The sequence below is a fragment of the Lytechinus pictus genome, chromosome 16 (assembly GCF_037042905.1).
Source record: "Lytechinus pictus isolate F3 Inbred chromosome 16, Lp3.0, whole genome shotgun sequence".
NCBI lineage: Eukaryota > Metazoa > Echinodermata > Echinoidea > Temnopleuroida > Toxopneustidae > Lytechinus > Lytechinus pictus.
The window spans coordinates 16,224,701-16,245,969 of record NC_087260.1 but is presented as its reverse complement, the minus strand read 5'-3'; the positions used below and the strand labels follow the sequence as shown (position 1 = coordinate 16,245,969).

General features: G+C 37.7%; 2 protein-coding genes across 2 annotated transcripts in view; one reads left to right on the top strand and one right to left on the bottom strand.

Moving 5' to 3' along the window:
• The first annotated feature begins 3,543 nt into the window (after positions 1-3,543).
• LOC129279701 (protein artichoke-like) lies at positions 3,544-17,035 on the top strand. The gene is made up of 2 exons (XM_064111324.1): positions 3,544-3,971; positions 7,686-17,035. The coding sequence occupies exon 2, from the start codon at positions 7,770-7,772 to the stop codon at positions 11,073-11,075; it is 3,306 nt and encodes a 1,101-aa protein (XP_063967394.1). The 5' UTR covers positions 3,544-3,971; positions 7,686-7,769; the 3' UTR covers positions 11,076-17,035.
• LOC129278734 (uncharacterized) overlaps positions 16,157-21,269 on the bottom strand; it is an 8,398-nt gene continuing 3,285 nt past the window's right edge. Inside the window, exons 3-5 of the mRNA XM_054914874.2 lie at positions 20,692-20,861; positions 17,795-18,015; positions 16,157-17,254 (exon numbers count right to left, since the gene is read on the bottom strand). Of these exons, the coding sequence (XP_054770849.2) occupies positions 16,889-17,254; positions 17,795-18,015; positions 20,692-20,861 (757 nt within the window). The 3' untranslated portion in view covers positions 16,157-16,888. The remainder of the gene's footprint in view (positions 17,255-17,794; positions 18,016-20,691; positions 20,862-21,269) is intronic.

The window sequence follows — 21,269 nt, the reverse complement described above, 5'->3', positions numbered from 1 at the left end:
GGACTTAGTGGAAGCACATACCAACGCAGCACGAACGTCGTCAAGGCGTGGCGGGGACGTACCATGCACGTGACGATTTCATGCCTGTTTGTTGTTGCTTTTTTTTTAATAAACAACTAAGTTGGCGCATCGTCCTAGCCTATGGTACACTCATCATGCTTAGAATATAGTGACATGTAAGAAATTATTGTATGGTATTCAGCCAAGACAAGAGACAAAAAGAAATAGCCTTGTCTTCTATTATACCTTTTTTATTAAAATTATTGGGACAATTTCGGGTCGACATAATGAAATCCACATCTTGTCGTCAATTTGTTGACTCGTCTCATCCTTGGCAAATTGCCAATTCGTCTATTGCAAACTCGTCCACTCATCACATGGTCTAACTTACTTTAGTCCAATGCCATTCCGTCAATCAACATTTCGTCTGACAAACATTTTGTCCAATAACCATTTGGTCCAACAACTTTAGTCTAATCACCAGTTGGTCAATAACCATTTCGTCTCATAACCAGTTGGTCTAATACCCATTTTCTTTCATTCATTTCGCCCAATTAACACTTAGTCCAATTAGACCAAATGGTATGTAGACTAAATGGCTATTGGACAAACTGATTATTAGACGAAATTGAAATTAGATCATGTTGATAGTAGACGAACTAATGGTAGACAATATGGTAGTAGACGAATTGGAAGTTGGACGAATTGGCATTAGACCAATAGAAAATAAACCTCATCCATTTAGGTCAATTTGACTTGACAATAGCTGTGTTTTCATTTTTTCTTCTTTTACACTTTCTTTCATTCTATCCCTCATTGCTTTCTTCTTTCCTCAATTCCCCTCCATCCCTCTATTGCTCTCTCTCTTGTTGACGAAAATTTCGATCGGGAGTTGTTACGTCCCTCTACGACCTTGTTGCATGTGAGATTGTGCATGTAGGCCTAACTGATTTGTATTCTTTTTTATACACTTAAAAAAAAAATCAATATCTTTGTCTGGTCTGGTTTCCCTTTGAACGTTTATCATTGCTTTTTTTGTTGCATTCACAATATTTCTTTAGAGACCCCTACTGCGTCTCAAAACAGTTTTAAGAATCTTTCGTTTATTTCGTCACTACAGAGCTTCCTTATAATGATCCCTTTTGAATGACGGTAGGGGCCGATTTCATAAAGCGTTTCGCGTCAAACGCGACTTTACGGACAACTGGTGACACTTTCTTGCGTTGAAAGAGATGTCCAGATTACGTTTCGTGATGGGAGTGAAGGTGAATTCCAACCATTGTCAAATTACAAACAATACATTCGGTTGCTTGTGACCATCAACCCCCCCCCCCCCAAAAAAAAAAAAAAATTACAAACACCAGATTTCAACTTTATCTGATGTGAATAAAAACGATTGGTACTAGTGCGATTGGTCACTACTCGCTCGTAAAACCATGCGTAATTTTCGAATAGCTTTATGAAATCGGGTCCTCATTAGGGGCATTATAGAGGGACGATTCTTTGGAATATAGAGACGTCGGGGTTAAGAGCTCGCAAGGTAAAGCGGGGTAGGGGGGCTAAGCTATTGAATATATTCTTTTTTACTTTCTCCTTTCTTCTTTGAAACAAGGATTTGTAGACGAGTTCTCATCATGCTTGATTACACGAGAAACAGAAATCCAAGTCCCCTTCACTGTCCTATGGTGTATTTTTCAGTTACCTTACGTAAATCGGCTTTATCGTTTAAAGGTTAATTTCATGTGAATATATAAATATCAGTACTGATAATATGTTATATATAATATTATAATAGTTTATTTATTTAATATCAACATGATGTAGCTTGTCACATGATATATAATTGAAAATCAACAGAATTTTCGAAAGAACAGTGACAATGACAAAAATTCAAAACCAACATATAATATTAAAAAAAATACCCTTGTAACGTAATAAGCTACAGCGATGTAATCTAAGACATATATATATCATATGAAAACAATTGTTTTAAATTTTAAACTACTGGTTCTTAGAGTGACGGGCTCAAACAACGTGCTAAAATGTGTGTATGCTAATGCGTGATACGTGGAATCTTGATTCGTGATTTTTTTTTATCAAGGAGATGATCATCCTTCACAGTAAAAAAATAGCACATTGTTGAAGCCTGTCACACTAACAACAAGTTGTTTGAACTTTTTTGTAATTGTTTAAACTTTTTAAACAACTTGTTTAAACATTTCAAACAGTTGTTTAAAAGTTTAAACAGCTGTTTAAAATTTTAAACAGTTGTTTAAAAAGTTTAAACAGTTGCTTAAACAAATTAAACAGTTGTTTAAAAGGTTTAAACAGTTGTTTAAAAAGTTTAAACAGTTGTTTAAAAAATTTAAACAGTTGTTTAAAAAGTTTAAACAGTTGTTTAAAAAGTTTAAAGAGTTGTTTAAAAGTTTAAACAATAGTTGTTAGAATGACGGGCTTTAACAACGTGCTGAAAATTGTAAACGGCGTTTCTACAGCGTATTTGGTATTGCAAAAATCGTGTCACAATCACACAGACGGAATCGACTCCAAACCGACCGATATAATTTCATTCGAAATACATGTAATGTGATAGATTTGGTCGGCCTCGAGTAGGCCTGGGCCCCGTTGCATAAAAGTTACCATATGGTAACTTTGCCATCCAATGGTAACGCTGGTCAACAGCTAATCACAATCAAAGATTACATGCAAGTTACCATTGCATCATGCAATGGTAAGCCATGTCAATGATGCAAATGGGGCCCTGGTGGGTGTTTCATAAAGCTGTTCGTAAAGTTACGAACGACTTTACGCACGACTGGAACATGTTCTTAGGTCATAACTCAATTACATAGGGATATCACATAGCACAAGAAAGGATCACCAGTCGTGCGTAAAGTCATTCGTATCTTGCGAACAGCTTTATGAAACACCCACCTGGTCAGTATGACTGTGCCACCAAAACCAGCATGGGGCGAGTTTAACAATCATCATTCTCTCAATAGATTCACTAGTCTGCTGGGCAAACCCTTCGCTCGAGTTAAGGGTCTGAATGTGCAGCCTACTCATGCCTTGTGTACTGAAGGCTCAACAGCAAGTTTTGTATGTGCTAGTCTTTGCGTGGAGGCACACTTGTTGATCAAAGTTCCAATGAGGGTCTGTGCCTGCAGACTACAGCAAGTTTTGTATGTGCTAGTCTTTGCGTGGAGGCACACTTGTTGATCAAAGTTCCAATGAGGGTCTGTGCCTGCAGACTATAGATTCACCGCCAGCACCCCCGCTTCCTCGGGCCATGATAATCTTTCTATGACCTCACTTGGATTTTCTTTTTTTCCCCCAAGAAGATATAAAAGCTTAGCTGGTGTACTGCATTTGAGTTTCAATAAACATGATAAAACGTTTAAAACGCGTCAATAACGCGATTATCTATTTTCTGTTTAGGCATCATCCCTTTGAAACCAAATAAATGACCTTTAAATGTTATTTTGACATCTGATGGAAAGACATAACCCTGCCCCACCCACGGTTAATGATGAGAATAATGACAGTGGTAGAAGTAAGAAGAAAATAAAAGGTTTGGGTCGTTTAACTACATAAAAAAAATCTTCTAGTATTCATTTAAGAAAAGAAAGAATGATGTCATCTTAAGGGCGTTTAACCCCCCCCCCCTCCCCGCTCTCGACAAACATTGGCGTCCCCTGTGGCTCGTCTACATACACATACAAATTATGATATTGTGTCATTTTTGTTTCTGTACCCCCCCCCCCCATAAAAAATCGAGTTAGCCCCTCCCATGTTTGATGAATTGCATCGAAGGAGGTCAGTGAGAGGGGGTCTAAATTGACCTATCGTTTAAGCTTATCCTTGTCATCTGCTTATGCTGCTTCGAGAGGGAGTGCGGTCGAAACAACAACGAGACGACTCATCATTCTGTGGAACACCGTGTTGGACGACTTGCAGGATTTTTAACTAGGGTGAGTTTAAGCTTGTTTGCGGGTTCGTGTCGGTGTTCTAGTGGATGATCGTGTGGTAATAATAATTATTCCGCATTTATATAGCGCTTAACACATCGGAACGACGTCTCTAAGCGCTTTACAGATATATTATTACCCCGGTCATCGGATCATTGCATGCCTGGGGAGCATTCCAACAAGAATTTCAAGACTCAATTGCTAGGCATACTACATAGGCTTTCGCATCCTACCGGGTACCCATTTAACACCTGGGTGGAGAGTGGCAAATTGTGGATTGACGCCTTGCCAAAGGACGCTAGGCCATTGTGGGATTCGAACACACGACCCTCTGATTACAAGGCGTCGGAGAGTCAGAACCGCTACACCACGGCGCTTCCACCACGGTGGTACGAGTGGTGTGTGTGGGTGTGCGATGTGTATGCGCGTGTGTGTTTATGTATCGATGTTTTGCGATTCGACGTCCTGTGGTCGAGTTATGCATCTGACGAGACACGTGAAAGTCTGGGGTTCGATTCCCAGCATGAGTAAGCATCTCTTTATACACTCCTCTTTCATCACACATCTAAATGAACAGAATAAGCAATATTGATACATACTTATTGTATAGGCCTACATGTTGAAATATGCATGTATATAGGCCTATAATTGTGTTGTCGTTATTAAAAAAAATAATAATGATAAGTAGCTAATACAAAAAAGAGTTAATAGGGCTACGCAAATCAGCGTAGGCTGGTCTCTTATTCATTCTCTCTCTCTCTCTCTCTCAGAGAGATAGTTCATATAATAAAATATACAACTAATACTAACATATATGAAATTAAGCACTGTTTACAGTAAAAACGAAGAAAAAAAAAAGGGGGGGGGGGTATTTCAGGTTGCCTTCTGTTGGTAAAGCATCAAAAGAACTTGAAAAGAGAATTAACAATATTGCAAGGATCTCCACATTACTCTTAATTTTTCAAGTTAAAGGACAAGTCCACCCCAACAAAAAGTTGATTTGAATAAAAAGAGAAAATCCAACAAGCATAACACTGAAAATTTCAAAATCGGTTGTAAAATAAGAAAGTTATGAGATTTCAAAGTTTCACTTAACTTCACAAAACAGTTATATGCACATCCTGGTCGGTATGCAAATGAAGAGACTGATGACGTCATCCGCTCACTATTCCTTTTGTATTTTTGTATATAAAATATGAAATATTATAATTTTCTCCTCATTGTCAGGTAAAACAACGATCGATTCCACCCTGAACCTGTGGAATTAGCGTTGTTTGATACTATATGGTTCAGTCAAGTTGGTTCTTATTGTCAAATCTGTAAAAAAAAAATGAAATATTGTATAATTCAAACAATAAACAACAAAAGAAATAGCGAGTGAAGGACATACTCGTATGTCTCATTTCCATGTCACTGAGTTGTGCATATCAATGTTTTGTGAAAAATGAGCACAACTTTAAAATGTCATAACTTTCTTATTTTACATCCGATTTCGATGAAATTTTCGGCGTTATGCTAGTTTGATTTTTCTCTTTTTATTCAAATCAACATTTTCTGGGGTGGACTTGACCTTTAAGTTCTTTACTTCATGTCAAGGATTCCATTCCCCAGGAGCTCCGTGATCGTGTCATATACCAATTTACATGTGCAAGATGTAATGCTCGCTATATTGGTCAAACCAAACGTCACTCTCATGACTGTATATGACACGAGTACAGGAGCCCGGGGAGAGACAAAAACTCCCATATCTGGAAACACTTACAATCGTCTCCCCAATTCCTGTCAGAATCCAACACTCATTTTTTCCAAGTCCTCGATAGTGCCCAAACAGTCTTTCAACTAAAAATCAAGGAGGGGACTTTCCATCAAAATGGGGGAAAGTCCCAACTCAACCAACAGGTGTATAATTCAAATTCAACTTTATTTCCACAATATTATTAGAAAAAAAAATATGTATACAAGTCATAGATTGACTTTACAAAATATTTCACATGTGGAGGGGTCAAAGGAAGCACAACTGCTTGTATTTATCATGTTTATAAGCCCCATACTGATAACAAAAATCATATTTAAATTAGCAATTGAACGACAACCATATAATCATAATCATAACATAATTACGAATAAGTCCAAGAAAGAGAGGGGTGAAAGCAAATCATTACAATGGAAGGAAAGCCGTGTTTAGAAGTGTTCCGTCCCGGAGACATGCACGTTTAATCTGATTAAGAGATTTGCATAATTTAACAGAATTAGTAATATATATATATATATATATATATATATATATATAAATGTGTGAAGTTATACATGTACAACAGCTTGGGCAACTCTTTTATTAAATATTTTGTGAAAGAAATGGATGAAGAGAACAATGGTATATATATATATATATAAACCCAGATCGTTTGGTTAAAGATCTACCTGGCAAAGGAGGGTGGTAATTGTTACAATTTCTAGTTTGAAATGAATAGTACAAACTATTTATTTTAACCTAATCTTGGATAGACATTGGTAACATCTGATTGTGACATTGGTTAATGAATAACCAGGTCTGTTAGTAATGAAATACTATTCTGAATCGGTAAGATTATATTTCGTTGGAAAAGAGGTGCACTTTCAGATAGGTAATGACTAAGGTATTAGACGGATTGCTCGTTTTCGTAAAAGAAAAAAAAATGTATATTTCTTTTAGTTGTGAATCCCCATGCAATCACTCCCTCCATAGTTAATGGTAGATGTGATAAAAGCACGATATAACATTTTAAGAACTGAAATAGGCAAACATTTAAGTTTAGCTATTACCCCAATATTTTTTGACAATTTTATTACAGACCTGTTTAGTGTGAAAGTTCCAAGACAAATTGTAATCCATATAAACACCTGATAAATTTACATTGTGAAGTTGACTAATTTCGAAGATATTATAGTGTAATTTCTAGTTATCTGTCTTATGCTTGCATGTACTAAACATCATCTAATTGAATTTTGAAGTATTCACAATTTAATTTTTGACTGACGTCCATGCACTCATTAATCTTTTAAAGTTGTAAATTCATATCTCTAAACAGAAAATCAACATTGCTACCAGACATAGTCACACACGTGTCATCTGCGATTAAAACAAAATTAAGCATATTTGAACGTTGGAGTAAATCATTTATAAATAATTCAAAAAATGGAGGGGCCGTGGATTGAACCCTGGGCACTCCAGATCTCACTGTTCTGGAGCTTGATTCACATTTATTAGATATAGTAATTTAATCACTATCGGTTAAAATAATCTGATCAATTTCAGTGGCAAGCCTCCAATTCCATGATAATCCATTTTAAAACAAAATAGAATGGTCAATAACAACAAAGGCTTTAGATAGATCAACGAATATTGCAAGAGTATGCCGTTTATCATAGAGTTATGTATCCATGTGTGAGCTCCAAGACCAAATAATGCTTTCTTTTTATCAAACTCACCCATACTGACCTATCACCGACATATTTTTATTATCACTCCTTCTTTTAAAGTAAATTCGCCTTGTTCCACATACCTCTGTATTTTTTAAATACATTTTTCAAATTTTTCCTGATCTAAAATGTATAAATAGCAATGACGCTGTTTATGATTTTAGGCTGAAGATGAGGTGTGAACTTTAAAACATGTTCCGTTTTGTTCTTTTCATTATATTTATAACATATCTTTTACTTTTACTCTTTTTTATACAGATATACCAGTGGTATATCGTGTAACTACAGATCGTAACGGCTCAAACTGTAAGTGGATAGCACGTGGTGATCTAGTTATTCACCATGGCGTGCACTTCTCTGCGATCACTGATGATAGTGCTCATCACGTTGGCAAGTGGCGTCACCGCATGCCCGGAGAACTGCAATTGTTACAGGAATCGCCTGACATGGACCAACACAATGGACTGTTCCGAAGGCGGATTCCACGATATCCCCTCTCAGCTGCACCCAAGCATCGGTGAGCTCAGGATGGATAACAATTTCATCAGAGAAATAAAGCCGGGTAGCCTTGCCGGGGGTAGCTATCTTCAAGTCCTCAGCCTTACGACTAACCTGATCGAGCGTGTGGATCCTCAAGGACTGTCCGGACTGTCAAACCTTAGGGAGCTCACCTTTGCGATGAACAGAATCAAAGACATCAGCTTCTTGTCTGGAACTTTCCTCCCAGCATTAGACAGTTTGATCCTGACTCGAAATCCAATTTCCATCATCCCTCCGTCAGTTTTCGAATCTTTACCCAACCTTAGAGACTTTTCCCTCAACAAGGCTAACCTTCAAGATCTGACCGATGCCCGTATTACAGCACAGCGCATTTCCGTCTCGGAAAATGATATTTGGCGTTTTGGGCGTGACGCTTTCGCCAGGCCTCACGAAGTTCGAGCCATTGTTTGTGACCGATGTGCCTTTCGTCATCTACCCTACATGGGAAACCTGACAGCTTTACAAGTCATCACCCTGCAGAACAATCGCATCGCTACCATTGATGATGCAGCTTTCGCGTCCTTTCAGAGCATTGAAACGCTAGATCTTACTGGAAACAAAATCACGCAGGTCTCTTCCTTCAGAAACCTTCCCACATTGCGTCGTCTGGATCTTACTGAGAATGTTATTTCCCACATTCCCTCTGACTCCTTCGAGGATATTCCTAAATTTGAAGTTCTCAATCTAAGATCGAACCATCTCACCTCGTATTCTTGTCCTGTTTTCATCCGCCAATCATTGCTACTCAATGGCAATGATTTAAAAGAGTTCAGTGGGGCAAACCTTGACCTCACTACAGTGTTAATTATCAATCTGATGAACAATCAAAATCTCCGAAATGTTACGATAGCAAACGCGACTTCTCTTGATTACTTGTATTTGTGTGACTGCGCGATTCAAAACATTGAACTCACTGACTGTCCCAATCTGAACTATGTAAATGCCCAAACCAACGATCTTCGTAGTCTATCAGCATTTCATGATCTACCTAAAATGCACTATCTTATACTTAAAAACAACTTCATTGATTCCATCGGGGAGAATGGCCTGGATGGTCTTCCCGAATTATACGCACTCGATCTATCTCACAACCGATTCTCCGCCATTCCCTTGCTTCCAGAACTGCCACTGCTGACAGATCTCGACCTCTCTTACAACAAAATTGAAAGCTTGACATTTGAATTCGTTGCCAATCTACCAAACCTCAAAGAGCTGATACTGACGGGAAACAGGTTAAAAACCATTCCGGTGTTCCCAAACATACCGTTTCTTGAAACACTGACTCTCAGCGAAAATGGCATTACATACATTGAAGAAAGTCCATTTGATGATTTGCCAACATTGACCAGACTCGAAATGACCGATTGCAATCTGACGTCCATGGCTTCACTGGGACCGATTCCACCTTTGCATCTTTTGATACTGAATCAAAACCAAATCAGAGAGGTCGACGTCGGCTTTTTGAGCAGTGTACCAAATCTGAAGCTCTTGAATCTGGCTAACAACGAGATCACATTTCTTCCAGCAGCTTTACCTACCCCGAGCGTCAATAACCTCAACTTCACCAATAATGCCATAGCAGTCATTGATAACTTCGCATTCATTCAGTGTGCAAGAATGAGCTCTCTAGACATATCGAACAACTTGGTAGAAACTTTAGATTTCATGATTTATATCTCGTCCCAATCACTCTGGATTAGTGTTAATTACAATAAGGTCCGAGGTTTTCCCGTCACAGGTATTCCTGACAATGTTGCATATCTGTCACTAGAAGGGAACAAAATAGAAACTATATCGCCCATATCCTTTGCCTTCTCAAGTCGATTGTTTTGGTTGTCATTGGCCCAAAATAACATAAAGCACATATCTAGTCACTCCTTCGTTGGTTGTTCCTTACTCAGTAATATTAATTTGGGAGGAAATCCTCTTGAGTCAATAGCTGGAGATGCATTTATGGGACTGACGGAACTTGACTTCCTCCAGATGGAGAACATCCCTCTCCCGACATTTCCAGAAACCCTTTTCGCCACGCTTCCCAACGTCATGTACATTAACTTTAGGAATATGTCAGCTGTCATCACATCCTTACTCCACTTTCCAAAAATGCTTTCTTTGACGCTAGGTAATCAGCAAATGAATTCAGTGCCTAACATCACGGCCCCAGGACTCCAATCCTTAGACGTCTCGCATAGCCACCTCACTCGCATCCCAACGAAAGTGTTTACCAACCATCCTTATGTTTTTGTCCTTCGACTTTCCTACAACCATATCGCAAACATCAATGACGGGGATTTCGAAAATGCTAACAAACTCTTTGAGGTCAGTCTCGACAACAATCGAATCGTTTCAGTCGCACCAGGATCTTTCGGGCCATTCATAGCTGTACAAGCTATGAATCTGCAGGGAAACGAACTTACTCATTTAGAGCTTGGGTTGTCCTTCCCGAATACCATCCAGGATATAGATCTGTCTGGTAATCCCTGGCACTGTGACTGTCACATTGAGGAGCTGAAAGAGGTCTTAATGAAGCAAAGAGACCACATGGATCCTGTATATTGCGCATCACCTCCGGAACTTACACATCAAACAATCACATCCCTTGATATCTCCGATCTAGGTTGCCTGAATGATAATGAAACCGAGACAAGTAGTGATCTTGATAATGAAACGATAAACGATGTCGTTACCGAAACAGTTTACGATATCGTAACAGAGATGGAATATGAACTCATGACCGAAGTCATTGATGAGGTGGTAACTGAGGAGGTCGTTGACTTGGTTACATTCGTCTTCATTGAGGATCCAGACAGAGGGATCGATCGTTCAGGCGACAGGGATGAGGTTGGGCCTTCGTACGAAGAGGATGGTGATACTGGCGACGATGGGGATGATGACGACGGTAGTGAACTTAGCGAAGTTACGACCATTCCGCCAGCGGTTAATGTCACAATTGGTGGATCAGAGGACGGTGAATCAGAGGAAACGGATGACTGGTACCCACCGTGTCCCATGGGGCTTCCGGTTTGCTCTGGTCAGGTCTACAAACCGAGCATCTACACCATCATGATAATGACATTTTCAGCACTGGGAGCTTCCAGCATATTTTGAATGCTTCACGCTCATGTTCACGGGATTCACACCGAAATGGATTTCCTAATAAAAATATATCGACAACAGGTGGAGAAATTGAAAGAATTACAGTTGATGTGATAAAGCAGGGACGGATCCAGGATCTTCAAGGCCCTTGGCACCTTTTTCGTATTAATTATGAACTTTAAGCTATCCTTTATGCACCTGCAGTACTAAAGCTAGTCACACCAATGAAATCGACTCCTACCCGACCGATGGTGTACCATTGGACCAAACGAGTTATAAAAAAAAAAAGATTGTAAGAGTCCTTGCAAGAAATGAATGGCAGAAGAGATGGGACAAGTCAACTTCAGAATTAAGAAAATACCAGAAAGTTGTATCAGAAAAAAACACCCTTTGATTATCTCTGCACAGACAAAAGTGGTGAAAAAATGATCCACAGATTACGTTTGGGAGGTTTGGGTTTGAATGACTTCCCTTTTAAGACGGGAAGACACACAACTGGAAAGTGTGATTTCTGCAATGAAAGAGAAACGATATACCACTTCTTATATGTTTGCCCTAGATTTATAATTCAACAAGCCCTATTACTTGCTGAATTAAATGTTAACAATATCTCTGATGCGGAACGTAAAGTGGATAATCTCGCAGTAAAGACCCAAAGTGCACTTATCAGATATTTCAAAAGGACTCATAGATTTAAATTTGGTTGCCAGGATGGCAACCATTACAACAGAGTGTAGTCAAGACTTCGTGACCATGATACTTTTCTGAGCAAGGTGTATATAATTATTCATTTTGGGGGGTAATTGTTTATGATGTAATCGATGATGTTTTCATCTAAATAGTCTATGTGTGCACCTTTCTTGTCACTTTCTCTTTATCATATGGCCCTTGAATGTCAGTATTTACTCTACTGTAAATGTTTTTTGTTTAAAAAAAAAATGTTGATATTGATCTGATCGATTTGACATAAATTTTCACCTGCGGATTTTAAATGGAGTTCTACGAGGTATCGGATAGAGCGCCACCTGCTCACGTTTGAGAGACATAGGGAGTACAATTTGTTTGTACTCCTGAGACGCCCTCGAAATGTACCTCGAGCGGGCTTGTCAGGATAACGTACTAATACAGGGCAGGAGAGGTGGTCTTGCACGATTTCTTAAGAACTTTTCTTTCCTATCTTTCCTTTACTTTTTTAACTGATATAGATTGAACAAAGAAATTATTCCTTTTGAAAAAAAAAAAAAGCAAATTAACAAGGCAACAATAGTCAAAACTGACTAGTTTGCCTAATTAAAATAACAACAACAACAACAACATAAATTAAATCCTGTATAGTGATTGGTTCAAATAGCATCACGTGACAAAAGATATTCTAACTGTGCTGCTGAAACAAAACGCCCACTAAAGAAAATGTCGCGATTTGAGACCGTCGTCGATACCAAGCAATTGGTTATGGTATCCTGCGATCTAAATACTTAACCTTGTTGTTTGTAGGCCTAATAAAATTTCCCGCATATTATTTCATGTCTGGAATTCAAATTTTGCGACTTAAAATTAGGCTGTTTACGTTTTTTTTTTAGTATAACAAAAAGAAGTATCGGAATTATTTAGTAACGTCCAGGGCCCTGGGAACGATTTTTTTATAAGTGGTGGTTCGGAGGAAAAATTGACAAGTAAAAAAAGGTTTTCACTACAAAATGACGGTGACTTGGGTTAAATTTTTGCTCATTAGCATACCAACCTGCTTACCGAGGGGGGAGGGTGCCTATGGTGTATAACACACGCAACGCCTCCGCTTCCCTGGGCCATGGTAACGTCGGTTTCTTTAAAAAAAATCTCATATGTGGAGCGTTGTGGCCCAGTGGATTAGTCTCCGGACTTTGAAACAGAGGGTCGTGGGTTCGAATCCCAGCCATGGCGTAATTTCCTTCGGCAAGAAATTTATCCACATAGTGCTGCACTCAACCCAGGTGAGGTGAATGGGTACCCGTCAGGATTATTCCTTGAACGCTTTAGCGCCTATTAATATGGCGGCTTAGCTACAGCCGGGGTAATAATATGGTACCGAGTATCAAAGCGCAGTTGAGTATATGCACATAGTAACTGCGCTATATAAATGGACATATTATTATTATTATTATACATATTATACTATTCAGTCCCTTATATCACCTTGTTTAAATGAACTATTGTGTCAACGTTTTGGTATTCACGGTAAGAATCACGTTTTACATACTTTACTTTAAGGTAAGTATGTATATAGACTTTAAAGGGGAACGAAACATTTGGAACAAGTGGGCTTGTGTGGAAACAGAAAAATCAAAGAAGAACAAAGAAAGTTTGAGAAAAATCGGACAAGTAATGAGAAAGTTATGAGCATTTGAATATTGCAATCACTAATGCTATGGAGATCCTCCAATTGGCAATGCGACAAGGATGTGTGATGTCACATGTGAACAACTTTCCCATTGATGGACTATAAAATACCCACAAAATGTCTCTTTTTGCTCTTTCTTATGGCGATACAAAGTTTTTATCCATGATGTATTCTTTAAAAATCTGTTTTACATGCCCTCCTATAGAAAGAACACATGATCTACTGATAGATGTGATAAATGAGGCAGTTCAAGTGAAATATATATTAAAGTAATGAAGAGAGTTGTTCACAAGTGACATCACACATCTTTGTCGCATTGCCATTGTGAGGATCTCCATAGCATTAGTGATCGCAATATTCAAATGCTCATAACTTTCTCATTATTTGTCTGATTTTTCTCAAACTTTTGTTAATCTGTTTCTTTTATTTTTCTGTTTTCACACAAGCTATCTTGTTCCAAGGGTTACATTCTCCTTTAACAAGGTGCAAATTAAATTTTGTCTGGAAAAAGGTTACAAGCGAAAAGGTTATCACCCATTTTTAGGTGTGCGCAATTAAGGCATGATTTTCAAATTCTTACGGGGTGCGCCCGCACATTCCGCCCCCACTATTCATATAGAGGCCAATATATTACTTACCTGTAATTTGATATACATGTATATAGAAACTGCGATGTTCATAACTAAAACATATTTTTGTATCCCTATTTACAATATTCGAAATACCCACATATTCAACCAAATCAATCATCTTCAAATTTTCTTTATTTTGTGAACCCCCTGTGCAAGATCTCCGTATGCTTAAAGTAATCTAAAACTCAAGGAGAGAGTCAATCTTATTGGAAAGAATAAAATAAGAGGAGCACTCTGAAACAAGTTCATCAAAATCGGTTATAAAATTAGAGTTATGAAAGTTTGAAAAAAAAATTTTTTTACAGATTTTCCCCATTATCTTTCAAATCGCATCTTGTCCCCTTCTGAGGATAGCATATTATCATGGAAAATATAATCCAAATCACATACGTAAAGGTCAGGAGGAGACAATAAAAAATATGTAAAATACAGGGTTAAAATCTGAAAATTGTGTACAAAACAAAAGGAGAGCATATTCCACAAAATCAGCAATTTTGAAGCATGTTTGACAATTTGAGGAACCCTGTATAATTATGTAAAAAGTGTTGCAAGACTTTTCAAACTTCCATAACTCTCTTATTTTACAACTTATTTTGATGAAACTTGATTATATTGGTCCTCTCGTTTTACCGTTTCCAATAAGATTTCTTATCTCCTTGGGTTATGGTTTCCTTTTATTACGAATTTCCTATGAACATCATTCATGCCATGCCACTAAACTTGAACTCAAACATCTTTTATTTACACGTTTGTTATACTTTTTCTTTTGTATAGATATTTTCTGTTATTGCGAAACTTTTTGCAAGGGTCAAAGTTCTTTAACAATCTGGGTTTCTTTGTTGTTATTTTTGTCATATTTTTATTCTTTAAGTCGCACAATCAATTATTAATTATATATTTTAATAGTTAATTCTTTAATTATGTGGTTTAGGGGTAATAACATTTTATTTTTACGAGGTCTTTTTTTAATCGATATTACCAATTTAAATAATTCTGTATATTCATTGATAGTACTCGTTGATTTGTATATGTTGAAAAATTGCCCAAAAACGAAATAAATTCATGTTTTTGTACATATTGTAACGCGAGTTTAGCTAAGATAATAGACAATTCAATTTTTTTGTCATGTTTGTATGTCAATCGGAATTTGGTACACGATACAAAAGTTTTGTCTTGTGGGAATACTTACAGTATATACTTAACCATTGTGTTTGATATCTATCAAAATCTAAACTGGCTTTTTAATAGAGTAATGAGTCCACACTTTCAGATCTCGAAGTATATAGACTAGAAAAATTCGAATAAATGAAAATCCGATAAAAAGGTTGCCCTTTTGGGCGTCTTTAATTGTATTTGGCCGAAAACCAGTTCGTAATACAGTAAACGACAAAATTAATGAAAGTTTCTGCATAGTAAATTCGACTTTATAAGAAAATTTTCCGATCCATGTTCAAATTTCACTGGAATTCTGACATATTTTACGTCACGTGATAATATGGAGGTTTTAATTATGATGTTGTAATATTTTAATCAATATCCTGATTTCTATAGTTGCAGTTAAAAAACAAAAACCGAATAAAGTTGAATTTCCACTGTAGAAACGCTTTACACACTACACTGCAAAAACACTGGTGTTGATTTAACACCAGCCCGGAATCTATATATGTCCACACCAGAGAAGTGTTAAACAACACCAGTTTCGTTTTGGTCTAACACCAGATAGGTGTTTATACAACACCAATTAGTATTATAACAGCATCGGTTTGATTCCAAACTGGTGCTGTTTCAATACTTCTCTGGTGTGGACATAATATATAGATTCCGGGCTGGTGTTAAATCAACACCGGAGTTTTTGCAGTGTACGCTGTTTGCGAAATAAAACTTTACAGTATTTTTTAAACGTTTAGGTTTAAAAGTGTATAAGATATGAAACATCAAAGTTGAACTTCTAATATTCAATCTTCAATAAACTAAGCATTGTTGCTTAAACTGTTAAACAACGACTGTTAAGTTCATATGTGATTTACAGTGTTGCATACATTTTTAAACAACGTTTTAATATTTCAGCTCATTTGGCTCTCAAATCATTCATAATTGTCAAGAAGTATAAATAGATGATTGTCTTCACCGTCGATGAATCAGGAAAGAGCACAGTAAACATAAGAAACATACAACTTGATAAAAAAAAATTGACACTTATGGCTTCCCATAATTTTAGCACAGAGTTAGACCATGGTCTAAGTTAAACCTGACTTCAGAATACGGGCCCCAGAGTTTAATCCTGCAGCCACGGCATGCACGTGTACATATGTCATTGAACAAGGCAATTAATCAACAACATTCTTTTGTCCTACATCATAAATTGAAATATTACAGTGTAATCATTCTTTATTATTTTTCGAATGTTCATTATGGGTCGAGTTGGAGACGGTTTCGGCGGTGTGACTGCAACAGCGAGTTTTCTGTCAGTGTCACGGGATGAATCCTACTCAGCAGCGAATGCATTGAAAATGCAAGTCAAATCACAGTGAAATTGCAAACATGTCGTTGGTCAAGAGTCATGGACGAAACTGCTGTTTCGATTCACCAACCCTCGACAAAGACTTCATTGTCATGAAGGGAATTTGACAATAGATTGTCTACGTTACAGAAAGCGTCTGTGTATAGCTGTTTCGAAAACTCCCGTTTGTGAATGAGCTTATGCCATTTCTTGAATTATTTAGCAATCGAATTTCAAGTCCTGAGTTGAATAATTAAAAAAAAATACACACTCGCTGGGGTTATGTATACATATGGTTTTGTGATCGTCTTTATAGTCATGAATCAGCAATATCAATCGTGATTTGTTGCAATGCTCCCGTGGTCGATGAAGTGCTGCGCGATGTCGAACGGCTCTCCGTTCCAACTTGCCTGATCACGTCCCGGAAAAGGCTGTCGATGGATCCAATCCCGGAACTCCGTGTTTCTTCCGAGCTGTTCGTTCTCGTTCTCGATGTTGTCTGAAGCTGTTTTCGCTTGCGCCGTTTGTCGTCCGATTTCGGCTTCGAAGGCGTCGATGATGACGACAGAAGCACCAACGCCATGGAAGTCGTCGGCTTGTTGTTCGTTGGTTTCTTGAAGGATTTCTTGAAGATAATCGCTTCAACCTTCAAGTAGAGATAGTTTAGAATCTCCTCCTGCAACTGGACAATGGAAGATTCCGATTTAGTGATAATACTTTAGACCTAGAATTTTTGGTAATGATAGCTCATATAAAATAGCACGGAAATGACACCCAGGATTTAAGTTTTCAAGTAGAAGTTTGGGGGTAAAAACTCATTGAATGTGTAAATGTCATTTAGAATTGACAATTAATCCAATACTGGACAAGCTTAAATTTTCCTTTGTCTTTATTTGAGATATTGTTTGGTATTAAGAGCTAATATAATGTGTTTACAGATACTCCAATAAATAAGTAATCTAAAAAATATTACAAAGCATAAACAGTCACGATCACTGTTTGGTGATTATGTTGAGAAAGCTCAGAGCAGAAGATAATGCTTTTATCTGTTTAAGTGCCCTGACATCGGACCCCATTCTAAGTACCTCTCTTGGTCATCGATATCCATGCTGAAATAAACTTTCCCATACTAATTGATTTTTAATCTTTCGAACAGGTATTCAATATATTTCAAAACACTTGTAGGCATTTCTCAAGTAAAATACATCATTAAAAAGCTCACTTTGATGTCTTCCTGAAGTCTGGCCGCTTCGTCGGTATTCGTGAGGTTCCGACATCGATCGCGGAGTTTTGGAAAATGTTTGCGAACCCGATCTTCGAGCATGACATTCGCCTGGAAGTTCCTACCGGAATCGAGTTCTGAGGTCGACGCCGCCGATGATTTCGAATTGTTATTTTTGTCGACGTCGAGTAAAGATTCCATACTCAATGATTCTAGAGGAGCTTTAATGTAAGAAAAATATATATATACATATTGATCAAAGAATGCTTAACATGAAAAAGCCAATGACACACAGACAACGGTAGGTAAAAAATTATATAAACATGTAGTAAGTGATAATTCTACAAAATGAGCATATACGATGACAATTTTATACAGAGCGTTTTGTTTTGTTCTTTATCACGTCTGTACGATGTGTTTAAAGAATTTCTCACTGACTGAAATCGAAAGAATGTATGATGGGGTGTCCAAACTTCGCGCACTTTTCAAAAATATTCATCAGGCTTAATTTTGTTCACAAAATATTCATAATGTATACAAAACCAATTCAAGAAATAGTTACCACATTGACGGCAAGATCGTAAACTATAAAATCATGGACGAAAATGTAAAGTAGGTCAAGGGGTTTCGCCGGTATCGCGATCTCAAAATTCTATTCCGATCGGCGAATGCGGGCTGTGCTGGAAAACCGTTCTGAAAAAGTGTGACCTAACTTCGCGCACCAAAGCTTTTGTGGAGATTTAAACAAAAACTCAAGCTCAAAAAGTGAAATATTTATATCAGATTGATGGCAAAATGCTATGGAATCGGTTAGTACCACATTTAAATCACATTTTTGATGATTTCTGCTTGCAAAATGGTGATATCGTGATGCTTGTTGATTTCTTCAAAACGGGCGCTAGCGGTGGCAAATTTGCCGATCTTTTGCCAATATTTTCATGAATACTGAACTCATCCTAAAGAAATTTTCACTAAAGAGTAATTTTAGGTCGCTTTTCACATTGACGATGTCAGATTTTAAGGATATTGGCCAGTTGTTTAGATAATGACCGTCCGCGAAGTATGGACACGCGCGAAGTTTGGACTCACTGCCATACCCATTATGAACTATAGGCTTAAAGGGATGCGCAGATATTTAGGAGAATTAATTTCTTCATAAGAATGTGGGACAGAGTGAAAGTGAGAGGAAAATAGGGAGCGAGAGGGAGGTGTAGAATGAGAGACGAAGACAGACATAATAAGAACGGCAGAGACATGCTAGTCTGCTGTGCAAATCCTTCACTCGAGTAAAGGGTCTGAATTGCAGCCTACACATGCCTTGTGCACTGAAGCCCCTTTCGCTTTTGTATATGCTAGTCTTTGCGTGGAGACACACTTGTTGATCAAAGTTTCGATCAGGGTGTGTGCCTGCAGACTAGAGACAGACAGAGAAAGATATGCAGGCAAACATAGACAGAAACACCGAAAGAGAGAGCGACACATTCACACACCCCCCACACACACACACCCTCGCACACACATAATAATTCAAATAGATAGACATGTATATATAGACATAATAGAGAAGGTGAAGGCAGACAGATCTACAGACATGACATGCTAGTCGGTCGGCCTCAATCGCCATACAGAAAGCGATAAGAGACAGAAGGTAAAATAAGAGATCTAAGACATTAGGGAGTTTTCGCGATCACGACGGGGACTGATGCTGCAACATAGAAAATCTATTGTCAAAAGCCTGTCATGACATAGCAGTCTTTGACGAAAATCGGTGAATCAAAACAGCAGTATTTCTTCCCGGACTCTGGGCAAAAGACAAATTTGCAATATTTCTTCAGCTCGGAATCTTACGACGATCAGCTGCTGTCCCGGTTCACCGATTTTTCGACAAAGACCTTTCAGCTGTCCATTGTGATTTGACGGGCGTTTTCAATAGATTTACTACGTTGTAGAATCCATCCCCGTTGCAATTGTAAAAATCGCTATTAATAGAGACAGGGAGCGAGAGGGGATCGTTATCAACATTACTTGCCATCCGCCCTCCTTATCATTCTTGATTTAAATCTTTATACAGTCATGTAGTTTCAGTGCTCCTAAGTTTTTGCCGCCTCCTCCTCTCCTCCTCTTTCTTCTTGTGTTGGTGGTGATGGTGTTTGTGTTGTTGATGATGACATGTCGATGGTGGTGATATTGTTGTAGGCTTTATGTTTGTGTGGGTGATATCATTGGACATGTTGCTAGTGATGCCTGTAATGTCGATAATGATGTTCATAACCATGTTGACTTGTTGATGGTTAGGTAGAGCTGCTGGTTATGATGGTCAGAAGATGGTGATGTTGACGTAAGGATGATGGCGCTGTTGATAATGGATTCAAACAATGTGGTTATGGTGTTGATGAGTTGACAATGTTGTTTGAGATATTGATGGTGATGTTGACGAGTTGCTGATGGTGCAATTCTTATTGACGGACTCATAGGTTTTGAGATTTTAGTTCAATTCACAAAACACGATCAAAGTAAAGTCAAAATACCTCAACGAGTTCAACGGGAACTGAAGTGAACAAAAATGACTTTGGCTAAAATAAGTAGGACCTATTGATGATATTGATATTTGTCTGGGTGACATTTCTTGTAAATTTAGTGATAGCATTGATTATGGTTTATGATATCGATAATTTATAATGTCGATATGTTGATGACGCGACGGTATCAAGTCTATTGATGATGGTGTTTCAGTTTAATGGTGGTGTTAATGTGTTTGTTGATGGTGTTTGTGCTGATGATGGCGACTGTGTTGTTTACGATGGTAACAACGATGCCTACAGCAATGGGAGACAGAATAACATATAACTTATTTCCTTTAAAAAAAGAGTGCCCCTCCCTCTTTCAATGACATTCACCTTTGAACTTTGACCTGATGAGTCCTCTCAGACAACTAGATGATGACACTAGCTCTTTCTTCATTCTCATCCTCTCCTTGGTTACTGCCAACAGATGGCGCTCTAGCATTAGATTGGCGCGGTCTGTCGCCAGTTGTTCGATCGCCAAGTTTAGCTCCTCTGTCAAATATCTGTAAATCGGGTTCAAAGTGTTTTTCATTATAAAGTGGAGAAATTAAAATAAAAGAAGAGGAATAAGAAGGAGGAAATTATAGGAGAGTGTCAAAATAGAGGCCTGGGTCATGAACTGAACTGAATTTAATTTATTTGAACACCATTGGCATCTGCCAATATTCTGTTCGAAACAAAAATACAAAGTAGTACAAAACATATATATACAATTTGAGGATCAAAGGAAAAGCAAACTAACAAGGTAAAACAAGGTATAACAAGTTATTCAATGCAAGTAACTTCGAATGCATACTCATTTACAAATATGATATTGATTTTGTAAAGTATCGATAAATGTTATTTTTATTATTATTATTATTTATATTTTACGTGAGACTCCCCAAATACCACTGTTAATCAATTTAAAA

What these genes read in the sequence shown, in the direction of transcription:
- LOC129279701 (XM_064111324.1), top strand. Translation starts at nt 7,770, where the DNA reads ATGGCGTGCACTTCTCTGCGATCACTGATGATAGTGCTCATCACGTTG.